The sequence below is a fragment of the Diorhabda sublineata genome, chromosome 2 (assembly GCF_026230105.1).
Source record: "Diorhabda sublineata isolate icDioSubl1.1 chromosome 2, icDioSubl1.1, whole genome shotgun sequence".
Classification (NCBI taxonomy): domain Eukaryota; kingdom Metazoa; phylum Arthropoda; class Insecta; order Coleoptera; family Chrysomelidae; genus Diorhabda; species Diorhabda sublineata.
In genome coordinates this window covers 19,301,531-19,326,313 of record NC_079475.1, presented here as the reverse complement: position 1 = coordinate 19,326,313, position 24,783 = coordinate 19,301,531, and the positions used below count along the sequence as shown (strand labels likewise).

Below are 24,783 nucleotides of genomic sequence, written 5' to 3'. Positions count from 1 at the left end.
TTGAGCAATATGTATGTTTGTTTACTACTCTTACCTTTTTATCATTATTCATGAGATAAGAAGGCTGTCTATGCTCTGTGCCCAATGGAAACAATTTTTCAAAGTCACTACCAGGACTGGAAAAGTATTCGCATTGTTCAACTTTTCTAAAATTATTTAAATTGATCATACATAACCAACCAGCAAATCTTATTGTTCTGATTCTTTTTAAATTGAAGAATTATACGGCAAAGTTGTTTGCTATGAATTTTTACTTGTACTCTCATGTACCACGAAATAATTTGAACGCTCTCTCTCTCTCCCTGTGTGTGTGTCTTCTTCTTGCTGTTCAGCTACTCTAATGGCTGCTTCAAAAATTTTTAACCCTTCTTTATGTGTTACTTTATGGGGCTCAACAGTTTAAGGTTCTTCAACATCTTCAGCTGCATCACTGTTAACAAGTGTTATAATTTCTTCGTCGGTAATTTTATACTGGTCATCTTTAGAAAGCCACTCTTCCACTTCAACCAAAGATGCTTACTCATGTCCACGGATACGTTGCATTAAGGGTAAAATATTTTCTTGGATTTCACCTGGTATGCTTTCATCTGTTTTTTCGTCCTCACCCAACAGCTTAATCCAAGACCTCGCAATAGTTTGTGCCCCGACATTGTCGAAGGCACTTGCATTCGAATAGGCCACATGTTTCAAATTTATGGTTTTCAACTTCTTGCTTAAGTATTGGCCATCTTCAATTTCTTTATGAGGGACGAGAGAAGCATTTTCCGATAATTTCTTTTAAGTGTTATTTCTACGATCCAGAAACAAAGCAACAATCGATGGAATGGCAACACTCTGGTGTTTTGTTTTTGCCGGACAACGCCCCCGCACACAAATCTCTTGTTGCCATTCAAAAAATTCGTGATAGAGGGTTTGAATTACTAGAACACCCTCTTTATTCACCAGATTTGGCTCCGTTCGACTATCATCTCTTTCCTCAACTGAAAAAAAGTTTAAGAGATCGTAAATTCTCTTCCAACGAGGAGGTAATAATAGCCGTGGAGGTTTGGTTTGCATAGCAAGAAGAAATATTTTTTTTTGAAAGATCTAGAGACGTTGCAGGTTCGCTGTAATAAATGTATCCGATTAAGAGGAGAATATGTTGAGTAAATAAAATATTCTGACATTGAAATTTTGTTTATCGATATGTTTTAGGTAACACATTCCATATATTTTCTACATGAATATCTCTGTATAATGCCACATACAACATAAAATAGATTCCAGACATTTGTAGCAAATCTGTGTTTATTAAATTACAATTTGTTTCACTTACACTTTCCATTCTGTATAAGAGATCGCAATACAAATAAAAACTTTCTCCTCACTCTTATCTATTATTGTGGAATAATTCCAAGCTGACGCCAGTACTATATCAAAGGTCAACTGTAGTTATATTTTTAAACCTCAGTTACTAAATGTGTTTCATAATCTGGTAGTGTTTTGTTCGGTATTAACCCATTTTTTGAGTGAAATTATTTAAGTACGTCCTGTGAGCGGGTATTTCGTTAATTTTCATCGCAGTTCCAGACAAAATGGATTCGAATACCATAACTTTAACTAGATTTTTTCTACACGAACAACAGAAATTTCCTGAAGCGACGGGTGAACTAACTCAACTTCTGGCGTCAATTCAAACAGCTGTAAAAGTTATTAGCAGTGCTGTACGTCGAGCAGGTATAACTAAACTGTAAGTAACTAATTGAAATTATTTAAAAATTATTGAGATAGATCATGTTTGCGTGTAAATTCGAAATATTGATATGTTCTTAAACTATTGTCGTTACGTGTTCGTATTTTTTTATAGAAACATTATAATCAACAAGAGTTAAGTTAATGATAGGTGACCAAGAAAAATTTTATTCAACACGGTGACCATAACCAGGCCAAAGCGAATAACACGATTTTCCAATTCAAAAATTGTTTTGTTGTCGAAAATAGCTGTATCCTTATCGAAAGTAAACAATGATAACAGTATTTTTTAGTACTTAATGTCAATATCATTAGAAACCTCCATTATATAATAGAAGTTATATATTTGATTCGCTTTATAAGGTTAGTTTAGGGGTTAGTTAAGGATATAGATACAAGTTTTTGAAAATGAATTCTTTTTCGTTTTTATCTCCGATAATGTCACTGTATAAGTTGTGGTTAACAAATATCAGAGTGAATTATTTTATTGAAATCAAAGTAATGAGGTAAAATGAAATGCCCTTACTTGACTTGCAATGCATGCAATGCATTTATTCCAACGTTGATTCCATGATACGAGGGTTGCTATTGAAGTTTTAAGATAGACGATTAAAAACAAACATTTATAATTGGATATGGCTTTATTGTTTTTCAAAATATTCTCCATTAAGATCAATACAACACCTTTGCAGAAGCATTTTTCCTATTCTGATTAAGGTACCTTCAAACAAGTGATTTGAACGAATCAACTGCTTCCTCGGGTGTAGAAAAACGTTCATCAATCAAGAAGTCATTGGGTGCCAAATAAGGACTGTACGACAGGTAACCCATCAGTTTCATGTTCTGACTGTTCAAAAACTTTTTTCTTCAAACTGATGTGTGAGAGCTCGCATTGCCCTGGTGGAGAATTATTTGTCTTCTGCGATTGGTTTCCCTGATTTTTTCAGACATGTTTGGCAAGCAAATGCTGATGTACCATTCAGAATTAGCCATTCTACGTTGCTCTAATGGAACGATGGCGACATGTCCTGTTATTCCGAAAAAACAGGCGACCATTTACTTGGAAGTGCTTCTAGCACGAACTGTACAACTTTTGTTGGATTTGGCTCATCTAGAAAGACCCATACAATCAATTGTTGTTTGGTTTCAGATTCATATGCATAGATCCTGATTATTTGCCTGCTATAATCTTTTGAAGCTCCGCAATTGAATGTTTTCAACATTTCTTTGCACCTATCGACACGAGTTTTTTTGAGCGATTGTCAATTTATGCTGTATCCAATTCGAACAATTATTTTTAACAGCCAAGTGTTCCTGCAATATTGAACGTTTACAAGTAGAACTAATGTCCAAGTATGCCACAATCTCACGGTATGTCATATGACGATCTTGCAATATCAGTTTACGTACAGCATTGATGTTTTCTGGCAGAACAGTCGATTTTGGACGACCTTCACGAAATTCATCCTATAGCATAGCTCGATCACGATTGAATTCGGGAAATCAACGAAACACCGTGGCTCGAGATAATGTTTCGACAAACAAAAGTCGAAGCGAGTTGATCGGCACACCGCTGTTGGTTACATCCACCTCTAGAGTCATAGAGGTGGATGTAACCAATCATTTGATTTGAACGCATCAACATCTTCAGGTGTAGAAAAACTTTGATCTCGCAATTTATTTTTGATTTGCGAGATTAAGAAGAAATCATTTATCAACAATTCGATGTTTTGACTGTTCAATAACGTTTTTGTTAAAACAGATGTGTGAGGGCTCGCATTATCTTGTAGGAAAATGATTCGTGTTCTGCAAATGGTTTCTCTGATTTTTCCGAACACTACTGGCAAACAAATGTTGGTGTACCATTTGGAATTGACCGTTCTACGTTGTTCTAATGGAACGGTAGTGACACGTCCAGTTATTCTCAAAAAACAGACGACCATTTGCTTAGTAGTGCTTCGTGAGCGAACAACAATTGTTGGATTTGGCTTGTCTTCAAAGACGTATACAGTCGATTATTCTTTAGTTTCGGGTTCATATGCATACAACCATGATTTGTCGTCTGTCACGATATTATAGACGTTTTTTGAAATACCGAAATAAATCAAGTTTTGTCAGAATTTCTTTGCAATTATCGACTTGTTCTTTTTTTGTAAAACTGCGGTAAGTTTACGCTCAGCATCATGTTTTCTGGCACAACAGCCGATTTTGGACGACCTTTACGAAATTCATCCTGTAGCAAAGTAAGACACGTCTGCGTGCAAATACCTTAATAGGAGGTATTACACTAGACAGCTCGGAAGAGCTTCTGCCGAAGTAGTATCGATAAAACAGAGTCAGGTAATTCTAATGATGAACACAACACGACAGAATGCAGAGAAAATTGGATATTTTTAATAAACTGATTTTTGAATGTCTTTTGAAGTTATTCACACATTGACAATATTTGTAATGCTAAAATATACAAGAATTTAGCTAATCCCATTAGAATCCGAGGTTGACTCCTTTTTTGTTCTAAGTCGTATGTACTATATGGATTGAAAAAGTTTATAAGTTCTACTTAACCCTGTAATGTCAGACTTTATGAATTATCTTAATTTTTTTACTTAGTATTTTTTTAACAAGTTATTATTACTTTAATTTTGTATAGATTTGGAACAGTCGGAGAACAAAATGTGCAAGGGGAAGAAGTTAAAAAACTGGATGTGTTGGCAAATGAATTATTTATTAATTTACTAAAATCATCATATACGGTAGCTTTACTAATATCTGAAGAAAATGAAACTATTATGGAGGTGAGAAAGTAACTAGAAAGTGTATATATATTTGATTCAATTTCGTTACATACATAAAATTATTTTCTAATATCTAACGATTTTAAAACCGAAGTTAAACAAAATAAGTTTTAGGTAGAGACTGATAAAAAAGGGAAATATATAGTAGCATTCGATCCATTAGATGGTTCTTCAAATATAGATTGTCTTGTTTCAATCGGTTCCATTTTTGCTATCTATAAGAAGCCTGATAACACATTCCCAACAATCGACGAAGCTCTGATGAGCGGTAAACATGTTGTAGCCGCTGGTTATGCTCTGTACGGAAGTGCTACTATGTTAGTTATATCTTCAGGAAGCGGTGTACATGGATTTATGCTTGATGCAACAATTGGGGAGTTCGTTTTGACAGACCAAAACATGACTATTCCCAAAAGAGGAAAAATTTATTCCATAAATGAAGGTGAGTTTTCTCGAACAAACTAATACGGCATTAGAAAAATTTGAAGAAAATAGGGCAACTCAAATGTTTTAGATTCTCTTTCCATTCTTTGCGTACCTTATTTATTAGAATATAACTCGATAAGTACCAATCAATCTTGTCAAATTTCATTTTATGTCTTTTGTTTTGACTGCACGTTGTTCACGTGTACCTTGTAGTATCTACCATTCGGAAATAGAACGCCGTAGAGTGAACATTGTTTTTAACAACAGTGGTATAATAAGTGAAATAATTTCTAATATGGAAATTAAATCACTTATTAAACATAAGGCACAATAGTGAAACGTCACAATTTATTTGAGTTTATAGAATTGGAGGTAAAACGTGATTAGAAATAGAATTTTTCTATGTAAAAAACAAACACAATAGGGTAAACCCTTTTACACTAATCCGAGTCATGTGGGCTGTGGAGATGCAATGAAACAGCTGCATATCCAGTTGGTATTAATTAGGGCATAGTGAATAAAGGGCATATTATCCAGCAAGGCACATATATTGAAAAGGTCGCCTACCCAACATATAATAAAGGTGAAACGTCTTAAAAAGTCGACTTTGATGTTGGTGTTTTCCGAAGAATTATTATGCTTCTCTTAGTAATGACCACCAAAAAGTTAGAAGAGATTTGGGGTTCAGAGGTGGTAAAATCAGTTTGCGTAAAATCAAACGTAAAATAGTTTTTCATAGGGCAAATTAGAAATTAATCGCAAGCTACTGATCGAGCGCCATAGCTTTAGAAAACTAAGAAAAATTTTACCACGATTAATATACTAATACCTTAAATAGAATCGACTTATAATGTAGACGGATGAAACTTAATCTATTTTTCTTAAAATATTTAGAGAGCTTGGTCTAATAAAAGTGACCAAGAACTACGAGAACTGCTTAGAAATATTTTTTATTGATCTTAGTTTTTGTGAGCCTAAGCCTTAGATTCAGGGTAATAAAATGTTATATTTGGCAAATCCTTGTGTGGTGTGGAGACGTGGTCTCTGAAAGTGAGATCCTTAACCCGGCAACAGATAGGTCAAAAATAGTTGCGAGTTGGGACACGTGGGGTGTAGCCTAAATTGATTCGATCAGCGATGCCTTCCTGATATCAATTTTGCTTATCTGGGCCTTCTTAGAAGGTAATATTGAAATCTTTGTATAAAAATATTATTTTTGTTTTTATTGGATATTGCACGAAAGTGGATTCTTTTAGAGTAAAAAATAAGATGCTCTTTTTATTTATTTGCTGAAAATTTTTCCGAATAAAATAAAATAACAAAACAAGTTATTGTTTATTCAATTAGTACAATTTTTGCAATAGATAACTGTATGCTCGAGGCATAAAAACACGGAACACGCTTCACAAACATATCTAGTTTTTCTGTCACGTGAACGTGGGCATTCAAAGCATCTTCCCTGTTGATTGGGCTTTGTCTTTTTGGTAAGTAACTCCGGATGTTCACCCAAAATTTTTCTGATATTTCCGCGTAAATTGAGAGCAAGCCTGGGGTTAGATAGCCTTTGTCTCTGGTAGTCTTCGAATCAATACGTAATGTTTTTAAAAAAATTCTTGGTATTTTCTGTCCATTGTTATTCTCCCTGTGTATAATTATGCTGTTAATCGCCGCAGTGTTCAGTAATGAAAAAAAAATTGTTAATGGCCATCTACGGCTATTGCGAGATTCATTATAAGATGCCGACAATTCGTCCACGACATCCACTCCACATTTATTGAAATTATAAAAAGACATTATTTTTGGAAGTTTCTTTTCAAAATTATTGTCTACTAAATTGTCATGATGAGGTTTGATATTAGTAACACGATCTTGCCCTTTTTAGGGATATACGACACAACAGTATATCCCTTCTGGAAACCAATTATACTGAAGTGTATTTCTCTGCCTTTTGCTTGCACGAACTGGGCGGGCAGATCTTGCTTATTTCTTCTTATGGTTCCTACAGCAGTTAACTTGTGAAATTCACGTAGATTGACCAAGAGATCATAACTGGTGTATCAATTATCGAACGTGATGTTGCGTTTTGTTCCTGACACTGGAGCAACCAGTCTATCTACTATGTTTCTCGGACGATTGCTTATATTGAAGGGGTCATCAGGCTGCTTCCCTACATAAACCTCCATCTTCAAAACATGGTATGTGCGCGCATCCACCAGGGCATGTACCTTGATGCCATATTTTGCCGACTTGTTTGGAATATACTGCCGGAAGGAGCACCTATCGCGAAATGATTTTAATTTTTGGTCAATAGTTAGATACTCAGAAGGTGAATAAGCAGCCTGATAGTTTTCGACAAATTTTTCAAAAACAGCTCTGATTTGAGCCAGCTTATCAATTTTGACTCGTGCTTGTCGATTGGCTTTATTATCAAAAATGAGAATCGTCGCTGGCTCATCGTACATCTGAACACGTCCATGCCTATCCCGTCAGTGGCCCATTCATCAGACAAATTCCTATGATTATTTCTGAAAGTTACTGCTAAATTAAGAAGCACAAATACAGCTTTCATTTCCATGTGGTAGGTGGGTAATAATATTTTCTAACGTTATATTCCTTACACCATGTCATTCCATTTTTTCCACAGAAATTATAGATTTCAACCGGGTCTGCGCCATTTTGTTGGCCGTCGACCTCCTGCATTTCTGGATTTTCTTCTTTGGCATCCTGTTCCAAGTCAGGGTCCTCGTCTTCTTCGGAATCATCATCATCCGTCATTTTCTGCATCTTGCTATAGTGGAGATGTCTCTGCTCTTCTTCGAAATATCCTATCAATACAGGAGCTAATACAAGCAATAATTCACAAATAATAACCATAGTTGATGAAAATAAAGAACCTACCTGTACCAACGATGTTATAAAAACAAAATAAATCTGTTCAAAAAAAGTTCCGAGTTTAGACAGGTGGGGTGTGAGAAACCCCAAGCAACTTTGAAATGGTCTATGCTGGAACTATGCTTTCAACAACCACGTGTGGAGAAATACTTAGTTTGAAGGTAGTGAAGCGCTAGCGTAATTTGGCGGTCAATTTGAATATTTTTTCTGCATTCTTTAAGCGCTGAGGTTTTTCATATCCCACCGGTCTAATGCCGGGCTAAACAGAATAGAGGCAATGGAAATGTGGCTGTTGCGCAGACTTCTGCGGATCCCATGGACCAAGCACATGACGAATGAAGAAGTACTGAAGAGAGCGAGTGTGGAGAGAGCACAGATCGCAGTAATTGAACAACAAGTATCTGGGACACAACCTGCGAGGACCGAGATATTCAACTCCCAAGCTCATATTGGTGTGGCATTCAGGGTGCGGAAATAATTTTTCGTCGTGCAGAAGATAATAGATTAGATAATAGATTAGAAATTTTGGACAAGAGAACACCTACACGCTGCAAAGGGTATGGTACTTGAAGAAGAAGAAGTTTTTGTGACTTTAAAACTACTCCCTCCCTATTATTTTCCAGCTCTCAACTCCAACAAAGCAAGATACACAACAATCTGTGATCTAAGGTGGAAAATTGCAAATGCTGATCGAATGCATTTAAAAAATTCACTGAATATTAGATAACTCAGCTATAATCTTTTTAAAATATCGAAGAATTGATTGTAGCATTCAGTAAATGTGTAATACTAGGTGCAGAAACATAAGATGGAAAATCGATAGTCCCAACATCCCAAAAACTCTTTCCCTGGAGGAATGAAAAATGTGCAATTGTAGTTCGCGAATGTGAAACTGCTCAATAAATTTGGGAAGACTGAAACCGATAATTATGTAGATTTAAGAAAAACTGAAAGCAAAAGCAAGATGAGTGAAAAAACAGAGTAAAAAAGCATCTTGAAAAAAATATGTTTCCATACTTAACTCTAACACACCTGCAGGACAAGTCTGGATAAAAATACGACAAATAAAAACATTAGGACCCAAAATAAAATTCCAGGACTTATACTTAATGGTAACATTGTTACTGACAATCAGAAAATAGCAATAGCTACTCAACTGAAAAAGACCCCACTCCCCATCTCTCCAACTATCATATCTGATCTTGAATTCCTGAATCTTCCATGCTCTTTCTATCTTAATCTAAAAATTCTGCCTGTGCGGTCGATAATATACCATTCAGCTGAATTACATAACACCATCTGGGGTAAACATCATAGTAGATGCAGCGCTTAGCCATCGTAGGATAAGAAAATGGTTACAATAATTTGATATTGTCACTATATGATCCCGATATGAATCACATTGAATTTTTTTGTGCAAGACTCGCTAATAGTGATTTAAAGAAATTGAATATTCATGACACTTTGCAGTTCAGTATACCTGAACTGTAGCTCAGCATCCAGCCGTTGCGCTGTTTAAGTCATGGTAAACAGTCTGAAAAAACCCTTATTCATTTAGGGAAGGACAAAACTTTCCCAAAAACTTCTAGTTAAGCTTTAATTCCTTTTTATATCTGGAAACTTTCTTAGCTACAAATGTTTTCTTATCTTCCAACCTTTTACATTTTATAAAATAATTAGAATGATTTATTGAGCACGTTAAATGATATTGTGAAAATTGTATATCATTGTATATCAGATTCTTTATTTTGGGATGAGGTTGTGCTAAATTCCTCCTGTATCATACAGAGGTTCGCTGGCATGTGAAAGGGAAAAGTGTTAAACAGAGCTTTGAGTTTCGAGAAGAAATAAGATTTTTTTGAAAATTCAAAGATCAAAAAAAGAGTTTTACGGCCTTCAGGAAGTTGAAATATATAAAACCAGTAGCGATTATATTAAATGTTAATATATGGAAGTTAAATTAGGGATTAGGAAAATATTATTCCTCATTGAAATGAACATAGTCTAAAATGATTTAACGTATTAATATCTTATGATATTTTTTGTTCAATTTTGACAAACAGTTCATACATATTATAAAACTACAAAAATTGTAGAAATATAGTTTTCCTCTATTAGTAAATATGTGCTCTCGCGATAGACCTAGATAGATTGTACCTCTTACAATCTACATCACAATATATCGGTTTATAATCGTTTATCAATCACTTTTTTTGATGAAACCTCGTATAAATAAAGTATTTGATATATTTCCAGGCTATTACCATGATTGGGAAGATTCCATACGAGAATATGTAGATACTAAGAAAGATCCTGCGAAAGGGAAACCTTATGGTGCTAGATATGTGGGATCTATGGTGTCAGATGTTCACAGGACTATTAAGTATGGAGGAATTTTCTTATATCCTGCTACTAAAGCTGCTCCTAAGGGAAAGGTATGTATTATATTATATTTTTATGCAATTACTTCATACCAACGGCACGAGATAACACGAGAGTGGCTGTTTATAAGAATAATTCATGCTTGGATTCCGCAGATCAATTAAATGTAATAATAGGTAGTCCTTATAACAAATTAGCTGAATTCCCAATGATATTTTGTTTAGACAATTTTTATCGATAACAAAATAGTCATCCTAAAACTGCTGTTGACCTTCGATACACCTTTCGATAATTTTCTTACACCAATTTATAAGATAAGTTTGTTTTAAGAAGATTACATCTTATGTGGCTGCTTAATTGGTTAGATGTTTCTCCTGTGAATTGTCCTTCACCTATGTGATTATGAACTTATCAAATGTATTATAGACAGTGCCGACTAAAGGAATGTCAAAGTTTAAACAGATAGTTTATGAATCTTTATTTCTCTAGAGTTTGATTGCCTATAAAAAGAGGTAATCAAATTTCTATTCGAATTAGCAGATGTGTGAAGCAAGAAGGCACTGAATCTAATTCTCCTCAACTTGATCTTAGACAAAATAAAGTCAAAACTGCAGGCTGTAAAATTATCTGGTTGTCGACAACGTTATTGTTAAAGCTGAAAATGACGATGAACTACAGAGAATGCTACAAAATTTGCGCAAGTAGCAAGTACATTTAATATATCTTCCCAAAACAATATATGATAACCGAAGCGTTGCAAATTAGCTGTATGATCAGAACGTGGTATGTACTTCAAGACCTCGGCGTCAACAATATCAGTAACAAGAACTTTACAGAAGACAAAACAACTATGATATGGGGTATTTTGGAGAACATTATCTGGAAAAATATTAATAAGTCAATTTTGAGCATAGCAAGAATGTACTAAATTATGAGATTTTTCATGACATGCTAGAGAAGAAAGAGTCGAATTAGCAGTTACATTTCAAAAATGTTTCGACCTACTTAGGTCTTTATTAAAATTTTCACTCGTTATTTTAAGCTGATTTTTCTAGAAAAGAAACTTAAAATCTCAATAAATCATCATGAAAAATAAATTGTGGTCTTATAACTTAATTCGTGCGGGTTTTTTCAAAATTTGAACGTTTATTTAAGAAAAACATGTACAATAGTATTATTCAAAGTATTGCCCATCTGAAACTATGACCTTTTACCATCTTTCTGGCAATTTGCGGATCCCATCCTAAAAGAACTGTGCCGGCTTGGCAGCCAAGAATGAATCAAACCAATTTTTGATATTTTGCTCTGATGTTAACTCTTGGCTATAAGGCAGGTGAGGTAAAATTTTCCATCCACTGTTTTCCAAATAGTTCTTAACGGAATAGCAACGTGGGGCCGAGCGTTGTCACGATGGAATATTATTGCCACGTGACTGGTCGCATACTCCGGTCGTTTTTGACTACTGCTCTCTTCAAACGGATTAATTATGTTCGGCAGCGTTCTCCATTGATGGTTTTACTCGGATTTAGCAGCTCATAGTACAGCAGTCCCTTTTGATCCCACCAAATAGACAGCACTTGGGGTTGTCGTAATGGATCCATTTTTAATCACCAGTAACAATTTCAAATTTCAATATGTGTAATTTTTTTTCTTCAACGCTTTTTATCTGGCGTTGAAGAAAATTTGTTACTGGGCAAACCCCAAATATTTTTCAGTTTTATATCTATTCTAGGGACAGGTCCACCTTTTTTTGAAACAGCCTGTATAATTACGTTACATATTAACTGCTTTTATTCATAACAATTCTTCACAATAAAACTATTATTATATGGTTGATACAATTTGACAACATCTCTTGATTACAACGCCGACCTGGCGGCCACAAAGTGATGTAATTTAGCGCCCATGAAATGAACCCACCCTGCTACCCTCGTTTTCAGACCGGTATGTAAGACTGTAACTACCATATATTTGACGTACATTTCCATAAAAAATTGACAATGACTCATATTTCCAGAATGTGCTAGCACTTGTGGCAATGTTTTTTTTAGATATTTTCACAATTATATATCGGTTGTTTGCGACATTATTTAAATATATAACTGCTTGTACTAATTTGAGGTCTATCTTTATTCACAAATTGTTTACATTATTAATATAAGCTCGTTTTTTTTTCAATCATATAATGGAAGTATTTTTAAAATTTTTCCATACATTCCAAATTGAATAGTTTCTAGAGTTTTGGATTTTTTTTTTAGTTGCGACTACTATACGAATGTGTTCCAATGGCGTTTATTGTTACCCAAGCTGGTGGTTTGGCTTCAAACGGGAAAATTCCAATACTGGATATTGTACCAACAAATCATCATCAACGTACTCCCATTTTCTTAGGATCTGAAGAAGATGTGAAAGAAGTTCAAGATATCATAGCCAAACACGAAAAATGTTCGTGTGTATCAAAATAAACATTTAAAAAGATGAATTTTATTAAAAATATGTATAATGTACAAAATATATCATCAAATTGTTTATAGAATCTTTCTTTCATTCATATTTCTGTGAAATAATTTAGGTTTCGAACTGACATGTGTTTTTTGAATTGAATACATACATACTTACATAACCAGAAAGTTAAACTAAGGCAAATTTTTGAATGATTATTAATCAGTACAGTTAGTATTTTACTGGGAGATCACCTAAGGACCTAACAAACCAAATTGCAAAGCACTTTGGCATTATGTCCGATAGCTAAGAGGCTTGAAGTTCCTGAAGGCTATCGAGTGATCGTCTCAGATAGCGTGGGAGTGAAAACAAACTCTGAAAGTATTAGCTAACAGAAACAATGTAACTCTAATGTGGCTATCAGGCACTCCAGACAATGCGGAAGCGGACATATTTGGAAAAACGGGTTGACGACTTTATATGTTGAGCCAGAGCCTTAGTGTGACATATTAATAACGAGCTGAAAGAATAGCTGATAGATCAGAGGGAATCTTACTGGAGAAATACTCCAAGACAATCAAAAATATTTATAACCATATAAGCTAAGAAGACTCAACAACTTCTCGTGATGCCCAGAACTGTTATTGAAGTTGTAGTCGGTCTTTTAACAGGTCACTGCCCGATGGAATATCATCTTAGACGATAGGATAGAGGACGACAAATAGGGATTCTGTGAATAAGCTATAGAGACAAATACTCTGGCGATTTCAGTAAAAAGATTTCCTGGGGGAGCGGTACAATAAACCTTCATAAAAAATAGTCTCCTTGGGGGGGAATCTACGTATTTTTGAAGTAGATCAATGAGATGCAGTATCACGCACATAATATCCTTTTAGATACAGGTGTAGAGCGGCTGAAAAGCTAAAACGATTACCCAAACAATCTTCAGTCTAGCATTTTGCTATTACCGCAGAAACAGTAGTCACAAGGATTAATACGTATGAGGAATCTTACATTCCCGCTGTTAAAGAAAACGTAAAATCATTATAAAAGGGAACATGCAAAGTTTTACCCTGTAGAAATGAAGGGAAGGTACTTATTTTCCAGCAAAGTATGAAAAAAAATTATATTAATTTAATTCTATTTCGACATATGAGAGAGTTGTAACTCAAGTTTTGAGATATGACAACACTGATGTTAATATGTCACATTTGACATTGCCATCATAAAGTTTGAAATTTTTACTGGTGAATGCATATAATATGTAATACTCCTATAAAGATAGTTGGTAAGGGAAAAAACGACAATATCTATTTTCTCTTTCGTTCGAGACACTTTATCTATGCTACGCATGCTTGAGAATGCGCAGTACCGAGCTGGAACCTCGGAGAATAGAAAAATTGTTATCATTCTGTCTTCCTTAGTCGAAACATTTATAGAAACTGTCCATATAGAAGTATTACATATATGGGCGAACGTACTCAGAACGTGTTGTCATACGAGTGCTATTTGAGTTGACTACAGATACTTGACACATTGAAACAAAATCGCTTGCTGTGACATAACTGTGAGCTTGAGGCATATTTGGGCATTAATTCCACTGGGATGCATTCAATATTGCGTGAAATGTCAAATATTTTTGTTCGCGTTGGATACCCCATAATTTGACAATCGTTCAAAAGGCTCATATAGATTGGAGCAAAGAGCAAAAGACGTCTATAAGATCATAAGATCGTGACGAATCATGGATCTACGCATATGAACCCGAATTTAAATAAAAATGTGTTTTTTAAGACGAGCCAAAAGCTACAAAAGTTGTTCGTATACGAAACACTTTGTAGCAAGTAATCGCCTGTTTTTTCGGAATAGTTAGACGTGTCTTCACCGTTCCATTAGAGCAACGTAGAACGGTCAATTTTGAATGGTACACCAGTATTCGTTTGAAAAAAGCAGGAGAACCAATTGCAGACGACGAAACACTTTCCACAAAACATTGATTTGATCGGTCATTCGCCATAAAGTCCTTGTTTGGCTTTCAATGATTTGTTACTATTCTCACAGATCAAAAATAAATTGCGAGTTCAACGTTTTTCTACACCCGAAGAAGTTGTTAATGGAAATATTTTGAAAAACAATATCCAATTATAAATATTTGTTTTTATTCATCTCTATTTAAAAACTTGAGTAACAGCCCTCGTATAATTAAATTCACTACATGGTAGGAAACTGCTCATTGCAAGTTGAAAATCTTTTTAGTTCTCCACTTTCCAAAAGAAAAACAAATTGGTGATAATTGACAGTTTTATTATAATCATCAAAAATTTATTGAATATAAACATTATTATTTTTGGTATTAATAATCACAATATTGTGCCATAGTTTCTACTGTACAAGGTTTCTCACAGCATTCTTTCACAATTTGCCTCTTGTTGGGTATTACAGTAAGGAAATCTTTTTGTAGTAGTGAATATACGGAATCTGAGTCGTAGTCTGTACTAATATCAATAGGATAATCGTTGTCGAGACTGGAATAACCTGTAAAAACATTTTATCAATGAAAAGTTGTTTCAATTATTGTATTAATCAAATTTAATCGTTTGATTTTTGGCAATCTTTGGTAAGATTATATTTAATTATTATTAGGCTGCTAACGGGATCATTTTCAAATAGACTAAACTTGACTGTACATAAAAGACATAAAAGTAACAAAATTTGTCACTACAACCATTTCAGGTGTCTAAGTATTACATTTTTATCAAAAAAATTCTTAGGATCTGCAAATAGAGCTTAGATACAAACAAAGTGCATATATAATTTTTAGGTCTTTGTGTTTATACTAAGAAGGATTTTTTTAGTGTCACGTAGATGGCATGGCATCGTTTTTTTTACAGGATGATATATCATGGACACAATAGGTTTTACTTATCCTATTATAATGAGGTTACATTTAGAAATATGATTATTTTATACATATACATAAACTACGCTATGGCACATGAATATTTCTGTAAGCAGTTACTTTAGTATTACAAAGATCAATTTGAAATTGAAGAAAAATAACTTTTTGTTTTCCCTAGTTCTCTGAACAAAAGTGAGTCGATTAATTAAATCAAAGTTGCCTATATTGTTAGAAACTAATTTTTACTACCGGTATACTGATATTTACCTCTCCTTCTTAATTTAACTATAAATTGAATAGCTATACGATAGCTGATTTAGTTGACTATACTTTTGTGGTTAAACGTAATTAATTGAACTTTTGAAGAAAGAAATCTAGAATGTTTTAACTGATGATTAGTTGTTGACTTGATATTAAGCAACAAAAGTATGTATTCAATTCCACGTGAAAATTACAGAGATGATTTTAATTGTGTACCGTGGCTAAAATGAGTTTTTTAATCAGTATAGAACATTACGAACAAAAATGCACCCATTTCAAATTAAGTTTTTAAATTTGAAATGGATTTGATTTGTTTAAGTACCTCAAATATCAAATTAAAAGTTTGTCGCGAGAATGGGACAGCTTTAATACTTACTTGCAGATCTTCTATTTCTGGGATTGTAAAATTTTCCTTTGCATACAATAAAAAGCATGTTAGTCAATCGCTTTCCGCAGTACTTGTCTCTTTTTGTTACGTAATTCAAGCGATAGGGGGAACAGTCGAAGCAGCAGATGTTTAAAATTACGAGCAGCAGAATACAATAGAAATTCATCTGAAATAAATATTCCATTAATGAGATACAAAAAATACATCAGTTTTGTGATTATATATTTTTAATGTTTTTGTTCGCATAGAATATTCGAATATTGCCTATAGGGACCGAGCACTAACTGTAGAGGCAGCACCTTTGTTGGAAGTGGCGCGTACACTGGTGTTAATAATATATTGTTAATGTTAATAATGATATCGATTTGATCTTAGTTGGCAAATGGATCTGCATTTTTTTGTATTGTAAAATATTGAGCCCTTAACTGGTTTTGCACGTGTTGTAGGTAGGTAAAGGTCCTGCTCCTAAGTGGATAGCCGTGTAACGACCTTTCTGAAATTGGAGAAGCGTGCTTCCGAATTAGGCAAACGGATTAGAAGATGAATGAGGAAGGAACAGTCAGAATTTTTAATCTTTTAAAAAAGTCCCTGCAGTGAGCCCTTTTGTTTAGTCCTAGTAAATATCTAGCAGCTCTCTTTTGTATTTTGAAGATTCGATCAAATTGAGTCGCACCACACGTACCCCAGAAGGGAAGAGCATATCGGGGGGATGCGACTCAATAAGAGCATAATAGACTGTTAAAGAGATGGATAAGTTCAGTTCTATGGATACTGATCTCAGCGCAAAACAGGAGGAGCTTAATTTTTTAGATAAGGCGGCAATATGTAACTCCCATTTCAAGGAATTGTTCACAATAAGCCCTAAGAATTTTACGGATTCAACGACGTGTTTAGCTCACTAGATATTGTTCTATTAAGTGCCGTGAGATAAGGCCTGTTCGATGAGAAACTAAAGTCGTCTGCAAATAGACATATTTTATCACTGATGACTATATGGGCGATGACGTTTATAAACAGAAGAAACAAAATAGGGCCTAGTACTGAGCCTTGGGGCACTCCACATTCTATTGACTTGCAATTTCTGTTGATAAGGTATGACTTATTTATTTGTTGACCAAAATATTATGATTAACACAATCGAAAGCTATAGAAAAATCAAAAAAAGTTGTTGCAGTGGAGTTATGGCTGTTTAGGCTAGAGTACACATTATTAAGGAGGGAGATGCCCATAGAGGAAAGTTCCAAGGACACAAGCTTGGCCCAACTATGTAGAACTCTGGGCCAAGCTTGTAAGCCAGGCTTGACCCAGTCTTGGTAAAACTCTGGAGTGATAACGATGGGCCCAGCTTGGTCGCCAAGACTGGGCCAAGCTTGGTCACCAAGATTAGGCCAAGCTTGGTTACCAAGATTAGGCCAAGCTTGGTCACTAAGACTAGGCCATGCTTTAATGCCAGGGCTGAGCCAAGTTTAAATGCCAGGGTTGGGCCAACCTTAGCTGGCTGGACTGGGTCAAGCTTAACTGCCAAGACCGGGCCAAGGTTAAATACCAAGATTTATTCATTACATAACTTTTTCTTCTTTGGCTTTATTTCATTTCTTTATTTATTTTTCATTCAATATAATTTTTTTGATTTTAAAAATAAGCAAACATAAATTTTTATATTTAATCTTTCTCTTACTGTAATTAACATCTTAATAATATCAGTTAATTAGTTACATAAAAATAATCACTAACTCAACCACTTAAATAATGATTATTAAACGCATGTAGATTGCACAAGTCTGTACCACTATCGTTAACCTCACTCACAGAGCTGATGCTCACAATTAAATTATTTAAGCTTTGCCCGTTCACAATTGAATTAGTTTTATTTCTCTATTCAATGCACGTTCAAAGACTTTGAACTCGAAGATACACATCAGACATGGTTACTTTTAGTAGTAATAAATAATAAAAAATGTGATAAGAAACACACACTGAATAAACTGGAGATCGGATTGATCAGACCCATAATAAAAAAATTATGGCTGCCGACGGGGTGTTGGGGAAAATACTCGAAACACGCCGTATGTGACCGAACAGCCGAAGCTTGGGTCCCCAATGAATGGCTAAGGCTGGGCTAACCAGGATTGGCCCAAGCTTGGGTTGTCAAAGTATGGCCAATGCTGGGTCAATCTACCTTGGCCCGAGCATGGGTTGACAATAAATGGCCAAGGCTGGGATACTGGGATATTGTTTTTTGTAAAAAGTAAGTACTAGAGTAAGTACTAGAGGGTAAACCCCTTTACACTCTAGTAATTCGAGTCGTGTCTGTTATGTGTAGATGCCTTTAGATATTGATCTTGAACTTCTGTAGGCTACAGTGCTCGGAAGAGACGTGCCTTGGGAGCTGATTCCACAGGCTCGCACTTCTCCGAAGAATTCAGCCCCGATAAATTGAAGTTCTGGGCGTCTGCAGGCGAACTCAGGGTTGTAGAGGATTAGAAACTGTTGCGAGGATAAAGCTTTTTGGTTTTAAAGAGGGCTCTAAGTTTTTGTGAAGCTTCCTTAGCTAAATAGGTCACGTGACTTTGCCAAGACATATTGCTTCCAACCTCAACACGCAACAAGTGAATTTGCGGTGTTGGTGATATTTTATGGCCACACAGGACTAATTCCTGAGCTGCAGTGTAAGCCTTCCATGCAAAAATAGCAACCTGGGTCTTTGCTGCATTAAATTCAATCAGATTGCTCGCATGTTTTTTCAGGTATCCATTTTGTACATTCATAATCGTAGACAAAAGAGATGGGAACGAAATTATTGCAGCTGAATCACTTGTCAATTTAGAAAGAAAATAATAAGGAGGATATAGTCGTTTATACTAAGACTACATACTAGGATACCCGGTGACCATGCTGAGCATGGTTTGCACAGTGAGACGTTGGTTTCTCGACAATTTAGCAGTTAAGTCGTATTATTGAAACTACGTAAGTTAACATAAACTCAAGATCAATTACAAAAATTATATATTGTAATCCTTACCTTTATAGTGTTTCTGTGTGTGCTTATACTGTTTTTGTGTCGGTTATTTACTGGGTAAGAATCACAAGTGCTTTCCTTTTATACTCTCTTATTTCTGTTTACACCTCCAGAAAATGTAACTTGTCTTATTAACTTCAAAACAATCACTTATTACATTCTATATTTATGAAAATGTCGATAATTTACACTTGACTTAATTTTGGAAGTTTTGTTTATGGAAGTCCGAAGGTTATATATCCTTTGATATGCAGTTGTTTGGACATATGCAAAATTTAGGTTACTTTTAATAGGTTCGATGCATATTTACCTCATAATGTTAAGTTTTTTGGATTCTATATATCACCACTACGGATCTTCTTCAGCAAGATTATTTATAGTTTTGTCATATAGATCTTGTTCTATATCTATTCTTGATTTTTCTGAATACTATTATTATTTCTATAATCTAATTTAAATGATTATTTTGTCATTTCACTCTTTTGATCAGTTTTCGCAAAATAACTAATTTTCTCTTCATTTTGCTTATATAATTAATTACAATTGCTCTGATGTTTTAGCTTCTGAATGTTATTTCTCTGGTTCGATTATTATTATTATTATTATTGATACTTCTATCGCTTTTCATCTTTCTCCTAATTTTTGTTGCGTTATCTGTAATTTTCGTTTTTGTTTTCCATATAAGAGGATGTATTGATATCTAGTTAGCCTAAACCAGTTCTATGCATAAACAAAATATTGCGTTACCATAGCAACGAACAATAACTTATTAGAAGTGTCAGTGTAAAGTTTGACGCCAAAAAAGTAAACCAGAGTTACGCAATAAATTAAAAGAAAAAAGATGTTCACTGAAATTGTGAAAATCGAAAAATCGGAATATCACGCCATCAATAAGCACCTGTATTTAAAAGGGTTAAGAGGTAAGCATATTTACGAAGATATGCTTAATATCCTTGGTAATCAATGTCCTTCGTAAGCGACCGTGAGAAATTGGACTGCAAGCTTCAAAAGAGGTAAATTTTGCATTGAGGATAATGACCGATCGGGGCCAGTTTCTATGTCAGTTCCCAAAAATATTGATTCAGTTCATGACATGATTTTATCAGACCGTCGAATTTAACTAAAACGGGTATCTGAAGCACTGAATATTTCATACGAACGTGTTTATCATATAGTTCACGTCAATTTGAACATGAGAAAAATTGCTGCAAAATGGATGTTTGAATGTTGAGCAAAAGTGTGCAAGGGCAGAAGCATCGCGTTCGATATGTGCTCGATTTGAAAACTTCTTCGTTTTCGTAGACTTCTTAAGCCGAATTGTTACTATGGATGAGACTTGGGTACATTTCTAAGATCCAGAAACAAAGCAAAAATCGATGGAATGGCGACACTCTGGTTCTCCAAGACCTAAGAAGTTTCGTGTCAAAAAATCTTCTGGAAAAGTTGCTTGCTTCAGTTTTATGGGATTGCCATGGATTTGGATAAGGGTAGAACAATAACTGGAGGTTACTATTCGACATTACTGACTACTTACGGGAAAAAATTAAAGAAAAAAGATGCGGAAAGCTATCCAAAGGTGTTTTGTTTTTGCAGGACAACGCACCTGTAAACCAATTTCATGTTGCCAAGCAAAATTTTCGTGATTTGGGGTTTGAATTACTGGATACTCCTTATTCACCAGATTTTACTCTGTCCGTCTATCATCTCTTTCCTCAACTTGAGAAAAAGTTTAAAGGGTCGTAAATTTTTTTCCAACGAGGAGGTAATGAAAGCTGTGGAGGTCTGGTTTGCAGAGCAAGAAGAAATATTTTTTTAAAAGGTCTTGGGACGTTGCAGGTTCGCTGTAATAAATGTATCCAATTAAGAGGAGAATATGTTGAGTAATAAAATATTTTGACATTAAAATTTTATTTGATTCTATAGTAGGCTAATATATCCTCGTATTAGTGAATGAAATTTTTATATGCATGTTTGCTATTTTGATTGTTGTACTTTATTTAACTATTGTCTTATTTATATCAATTTTTCACATATCACTAGTCGTTCTTATATATACTTTCCCGTGATTCTACTTTCGTTATTCCATCTGATTTTTGATAACAGTTATTATTTTGTCAAAGAGAATTTACTTTTCACCTTCCAGATCTCACAAGCTGTAGTATCCAGATTAGAATCACATCCTAGTGATCTGGAGTTTTTTCTCTTGGAACTCGTAGGTTCAATTTCGTATACCATAGGCCTCTTCAAATAGCTGTCACTTGAAAACAAAAATGGCTCCGGACAAAGATGAATTTATCTGCCCAAAAAGTACTTTTTACACAAGATAAAACTTTTACAATGGTTACACTTCAATTAATTCAAATTTTTCAAGTGTTTTTCTTTTTACACGACAAAATTATATTTTTTGAATTTAAAAATATATATAAAATAAATTGAATTTCCATTTGCAGTCACTTTTATTTTACTTTTAACCTAAACAAATACCAAACGTGTTTTTTTGTATTGGCCTTATTTAGAATATCTGGCCTAAATGAGGCCAATATACAAAAAAGTAAAAAATCACGAAAAATCAATTTTACAATTTTTTTGTTTGTAATGGGTCACCTACCATATTAAATACAATCTGATCATTGAGTGATAATATGTATGTACTGTATAATTTGAACTAAGGCTTTACTTGTCTATTAGTATACATTGAATTCTAGCTTATAGAACTACATTTTACATTTTACCCTATTTAATTACAGTTTATCACATATTTTTGCAGCTTCGACTATTGTTCTCCATTTTTCTCTGACCTGCATCTGTTTGTTCCAGTCACGTACTCCCAAATTTTCCATATCTTGCACAATCTGATCTTTCCATCTATTTTTTGTTCTGCAATCTTTTCTCGCTCGGTCTCCATTCTGTAATTCTCCTTGTACCTTGCCGTTTTTCTATTCTTTTAATGTGCCCGTACCATTGTATTCTTTTTGTTGTAATGATATTCATTTTCTAATATATTCTTAATTTCATAGTTCATTAGTCTTTTATAATCATTATTTCCAACTTTTACTAGTCCATCAATTTTCCTATTTCAAATTCTCCTCTCATATATCCTTAGTTGTTCTTTGTCTATATTTGTTAGCGTCATTGTTTCGGCGGCGTATGTAACTACTGGTCTTATTGCAGTCTTGTATACTCTTAATTTGGTTGCTCTGTTAATTCTTTTGCTCTGCATTACAGATTTGTACTTATTACATGGCATATCCCGCAAGAATTCTTTGTTTATGTATATATGTATAACTTAAATATTAACGTAAACCAGCACTATACTCTGCTTTCACACTAACGTAATGTTAAATCAACTCTAAAGGTTTAGTTCTTTTGAGTCATGCTTACATAGTCTGGGCATCTCCCTGTGGAGTTAAATCACTATTTATGTGATGCAGAGGAGAATTGTCTTCTTAGTATTTTGTTTTGCTATCGCTGCATCATTGGTTATTATTTTTGGCACAAACCCACAGCTGGATTCCATACGTCCTTACGGGCCCAAAAACTTGTTTGGAAAGAAGTATTTTGTTGTAAATTGACATGGTGGAGTGTCATCCTAGCAGCCAGTATATTTGATGCATAACTTTTTTATATGATTTGAGGTCTCTAGCGTAGCTTAGCATCCATTGACATACCCAAATATTTTTAGGCCTATTTTTATTTTTTTGTTGGCAAAATTAAAATGGACTGATTTAGTTCCATTTAATTTGATTCGCCATATTAACTGAAGCTGCAAATTTTCTTCTATGTCTTATATATCAGGATAAGTCTTCTTTTCGATTATTAAAGTTCTATTCAAACTAGGGGACTTCAATAGTTCTCCAAATTCCTCGAGCAACATTTTGTTCAATTTTTAGTATAGATTCTCATGCCATACCGTATAAATTGCCTTTGTTTTTTCTATTACATCTGTAATTATATGGGTCTGGTTAACAGTGGAGTGACTCTCTGAGGATCTGGAATTAAGTTTATGTCTTCAATATTTGGTTTAACTCTTCTAAGTAATAATTCATAAATTACAAGGAGTAGTGATGTAGGACTATATGTGGAAACTACATTCATTGGCTTTGCTGGTTATAGAATTATTATCATCCCTGCTTTTTCATATCTCTGAATTATATTCAAGTCTATAACATGCAATAATAAGAAAATAATGTTTCAGAATTGCTTTACCAGGAAGTTCTTTGATTAGTTTCTCTGTTATAAAATCATATAATATTTTATTTAATTTCTTCGTCTCCTTTTTATAAAATATTATTCCATGTGGTTTGTTATATTTGTTGAATAGTCATTAATATCATTGTTTATTTTGTATCTCGATTTTAAGTTTCTGTGTAGCGTATTTAATCTTATTTAAAAATACGAGAGTGTCTACTTAAGTTTTGAGATAGACGAATAAAAACAAATATTTATAATTGGATATGGTTTTATTGTTTTTCAAAATAATCTCCAATATATTTTTGCATTCTATAAACCTCCAAAACAAGTGATTTGAAAAGCGTTTATCCCACAATTTATTTTTGATCTGCGATAGATATCATTGAGTGCCAAACAATAACTTTACGGCGAATGACCCATCAATTCCATGTTTTATCTGTTCAAAAACTTGTCTGCATTGTCGTGATGGAGAATAATTCGTCATATGCGATTGTTTTCCTTGATTTTTTCGAGCACTGGTGTACCATTCTCAGAATTGACCGTTCTACGTTGCTCTAGTGCAACGGTGGTCACATGTCCTGTTATTCCGAAAAAAGAGGCGACCATTTGCTTCGAAGTACTTCGTGCGCGCACAACTTTTGTTAGATCTGACTCGTTTTGAAAAACCCATACAGTCGATTGTTGCTTAGCTTCGGGTTCACATGCATAGATTCATGATTTTTCGCCTTTCACGATCTTAAGACGTATCCAATGCGAACAAATCTTTTTGACAACTAAATAATCATGCATTATTGAATATATGCGGGTGGAAAAAATGCCCAAGAATGCCTCAATCTCAGTGTTTATCACATGACGATCTTGCATTATTAGTTTACGCACAGCATTGATGCTTTCTGGTACAACAGCCGAGTTGGGACGATCTTTACGAAATTCATCTTATAGCGAAGTGCAACCACAATTTAATTCGGGAAACCAGCGAAACACTGTGGCTCGAGGTCGTGCTTCATGATCAAAAGTCGAAGCTAGTTGATCCTCACACTGCTGTTTGATAAATTCACGTCGGCAATCATAGAAAATCATTGCACGAAAATATTCAAATTAATTCTTTTTTTGAGCCAGATGAATGTTTCAAGTATCTGTGAATAACTCAAAGAGAGCTCGTATGACAACACATTCTGATTACGTTCATCATTAAAAATGTCAAAATTTATGATGACAATATCAGACATATTCACATCAATGTTGCCACATCTCAAAACGAAAGTAGCAATTCTCATATTCATTATCATATAATCTATTAAAAACCCAATAATGTTTCAACCTACGAATTATTTGTGAGTACGCGGCAACTATGTCA

The 24,783-nt window shown here is 34.3% G+C and overlaps 2 protein-coding genes across 2 annotated transcripts; one reads left to right on the top strand and one right to left on the bottom strand.

The window, feature by feature from the left end:
* The first annotated feature begins 1,383 nt into the window (after positions 1-1,383).
* Positions 1,384-12,841, top strand: LOC130453219 (fructose-1,6-bisphosphatase 1). Its single transcript, XM_056792846.1, has 5 exons — positions 1,384-1,729; positions 4,382-4,526; positions 4,641-4,968; positions 10,101-10,279; positions 12,485-12,841. Exons 1-5 carry the CDS (start codon positions 1,575-1,577, stop codon positions 12,689-12,691), a joined length of 1,014 nt encoding a protein of 337 aa, XP_056648824.1. The 5' UTR covers positions 1,384-1,574; the 3' UTR covers positions 12,692-12,841.
* A 2,110-nt stretch (positions 12,842-14,951) lies between these two features.
* Positions 14,952-19,284, bottom strand: LOC130453220 (insulin-like). Its single transcript, XM_056792847.1, has 3 exons — positions 19,239-19,284; positions 16,205-16,382; positions 14,952-15,203 (listed from the first exon to the last, which is right to left on the bottom strand). Exons 2-3 carry the CDS (start codon positions 16,380-16,382, stop codon positions 15,022-15,024), a joined length of 360 nt encoding a protein of 119 aa, XP_056648825.1. The 5' UTR covers positions 19,239-19,284; the 3' UTR covers positions 14,952-15,021.
* Positions 19,285-24,783: the final 5,499 nt, after the last annotated feature.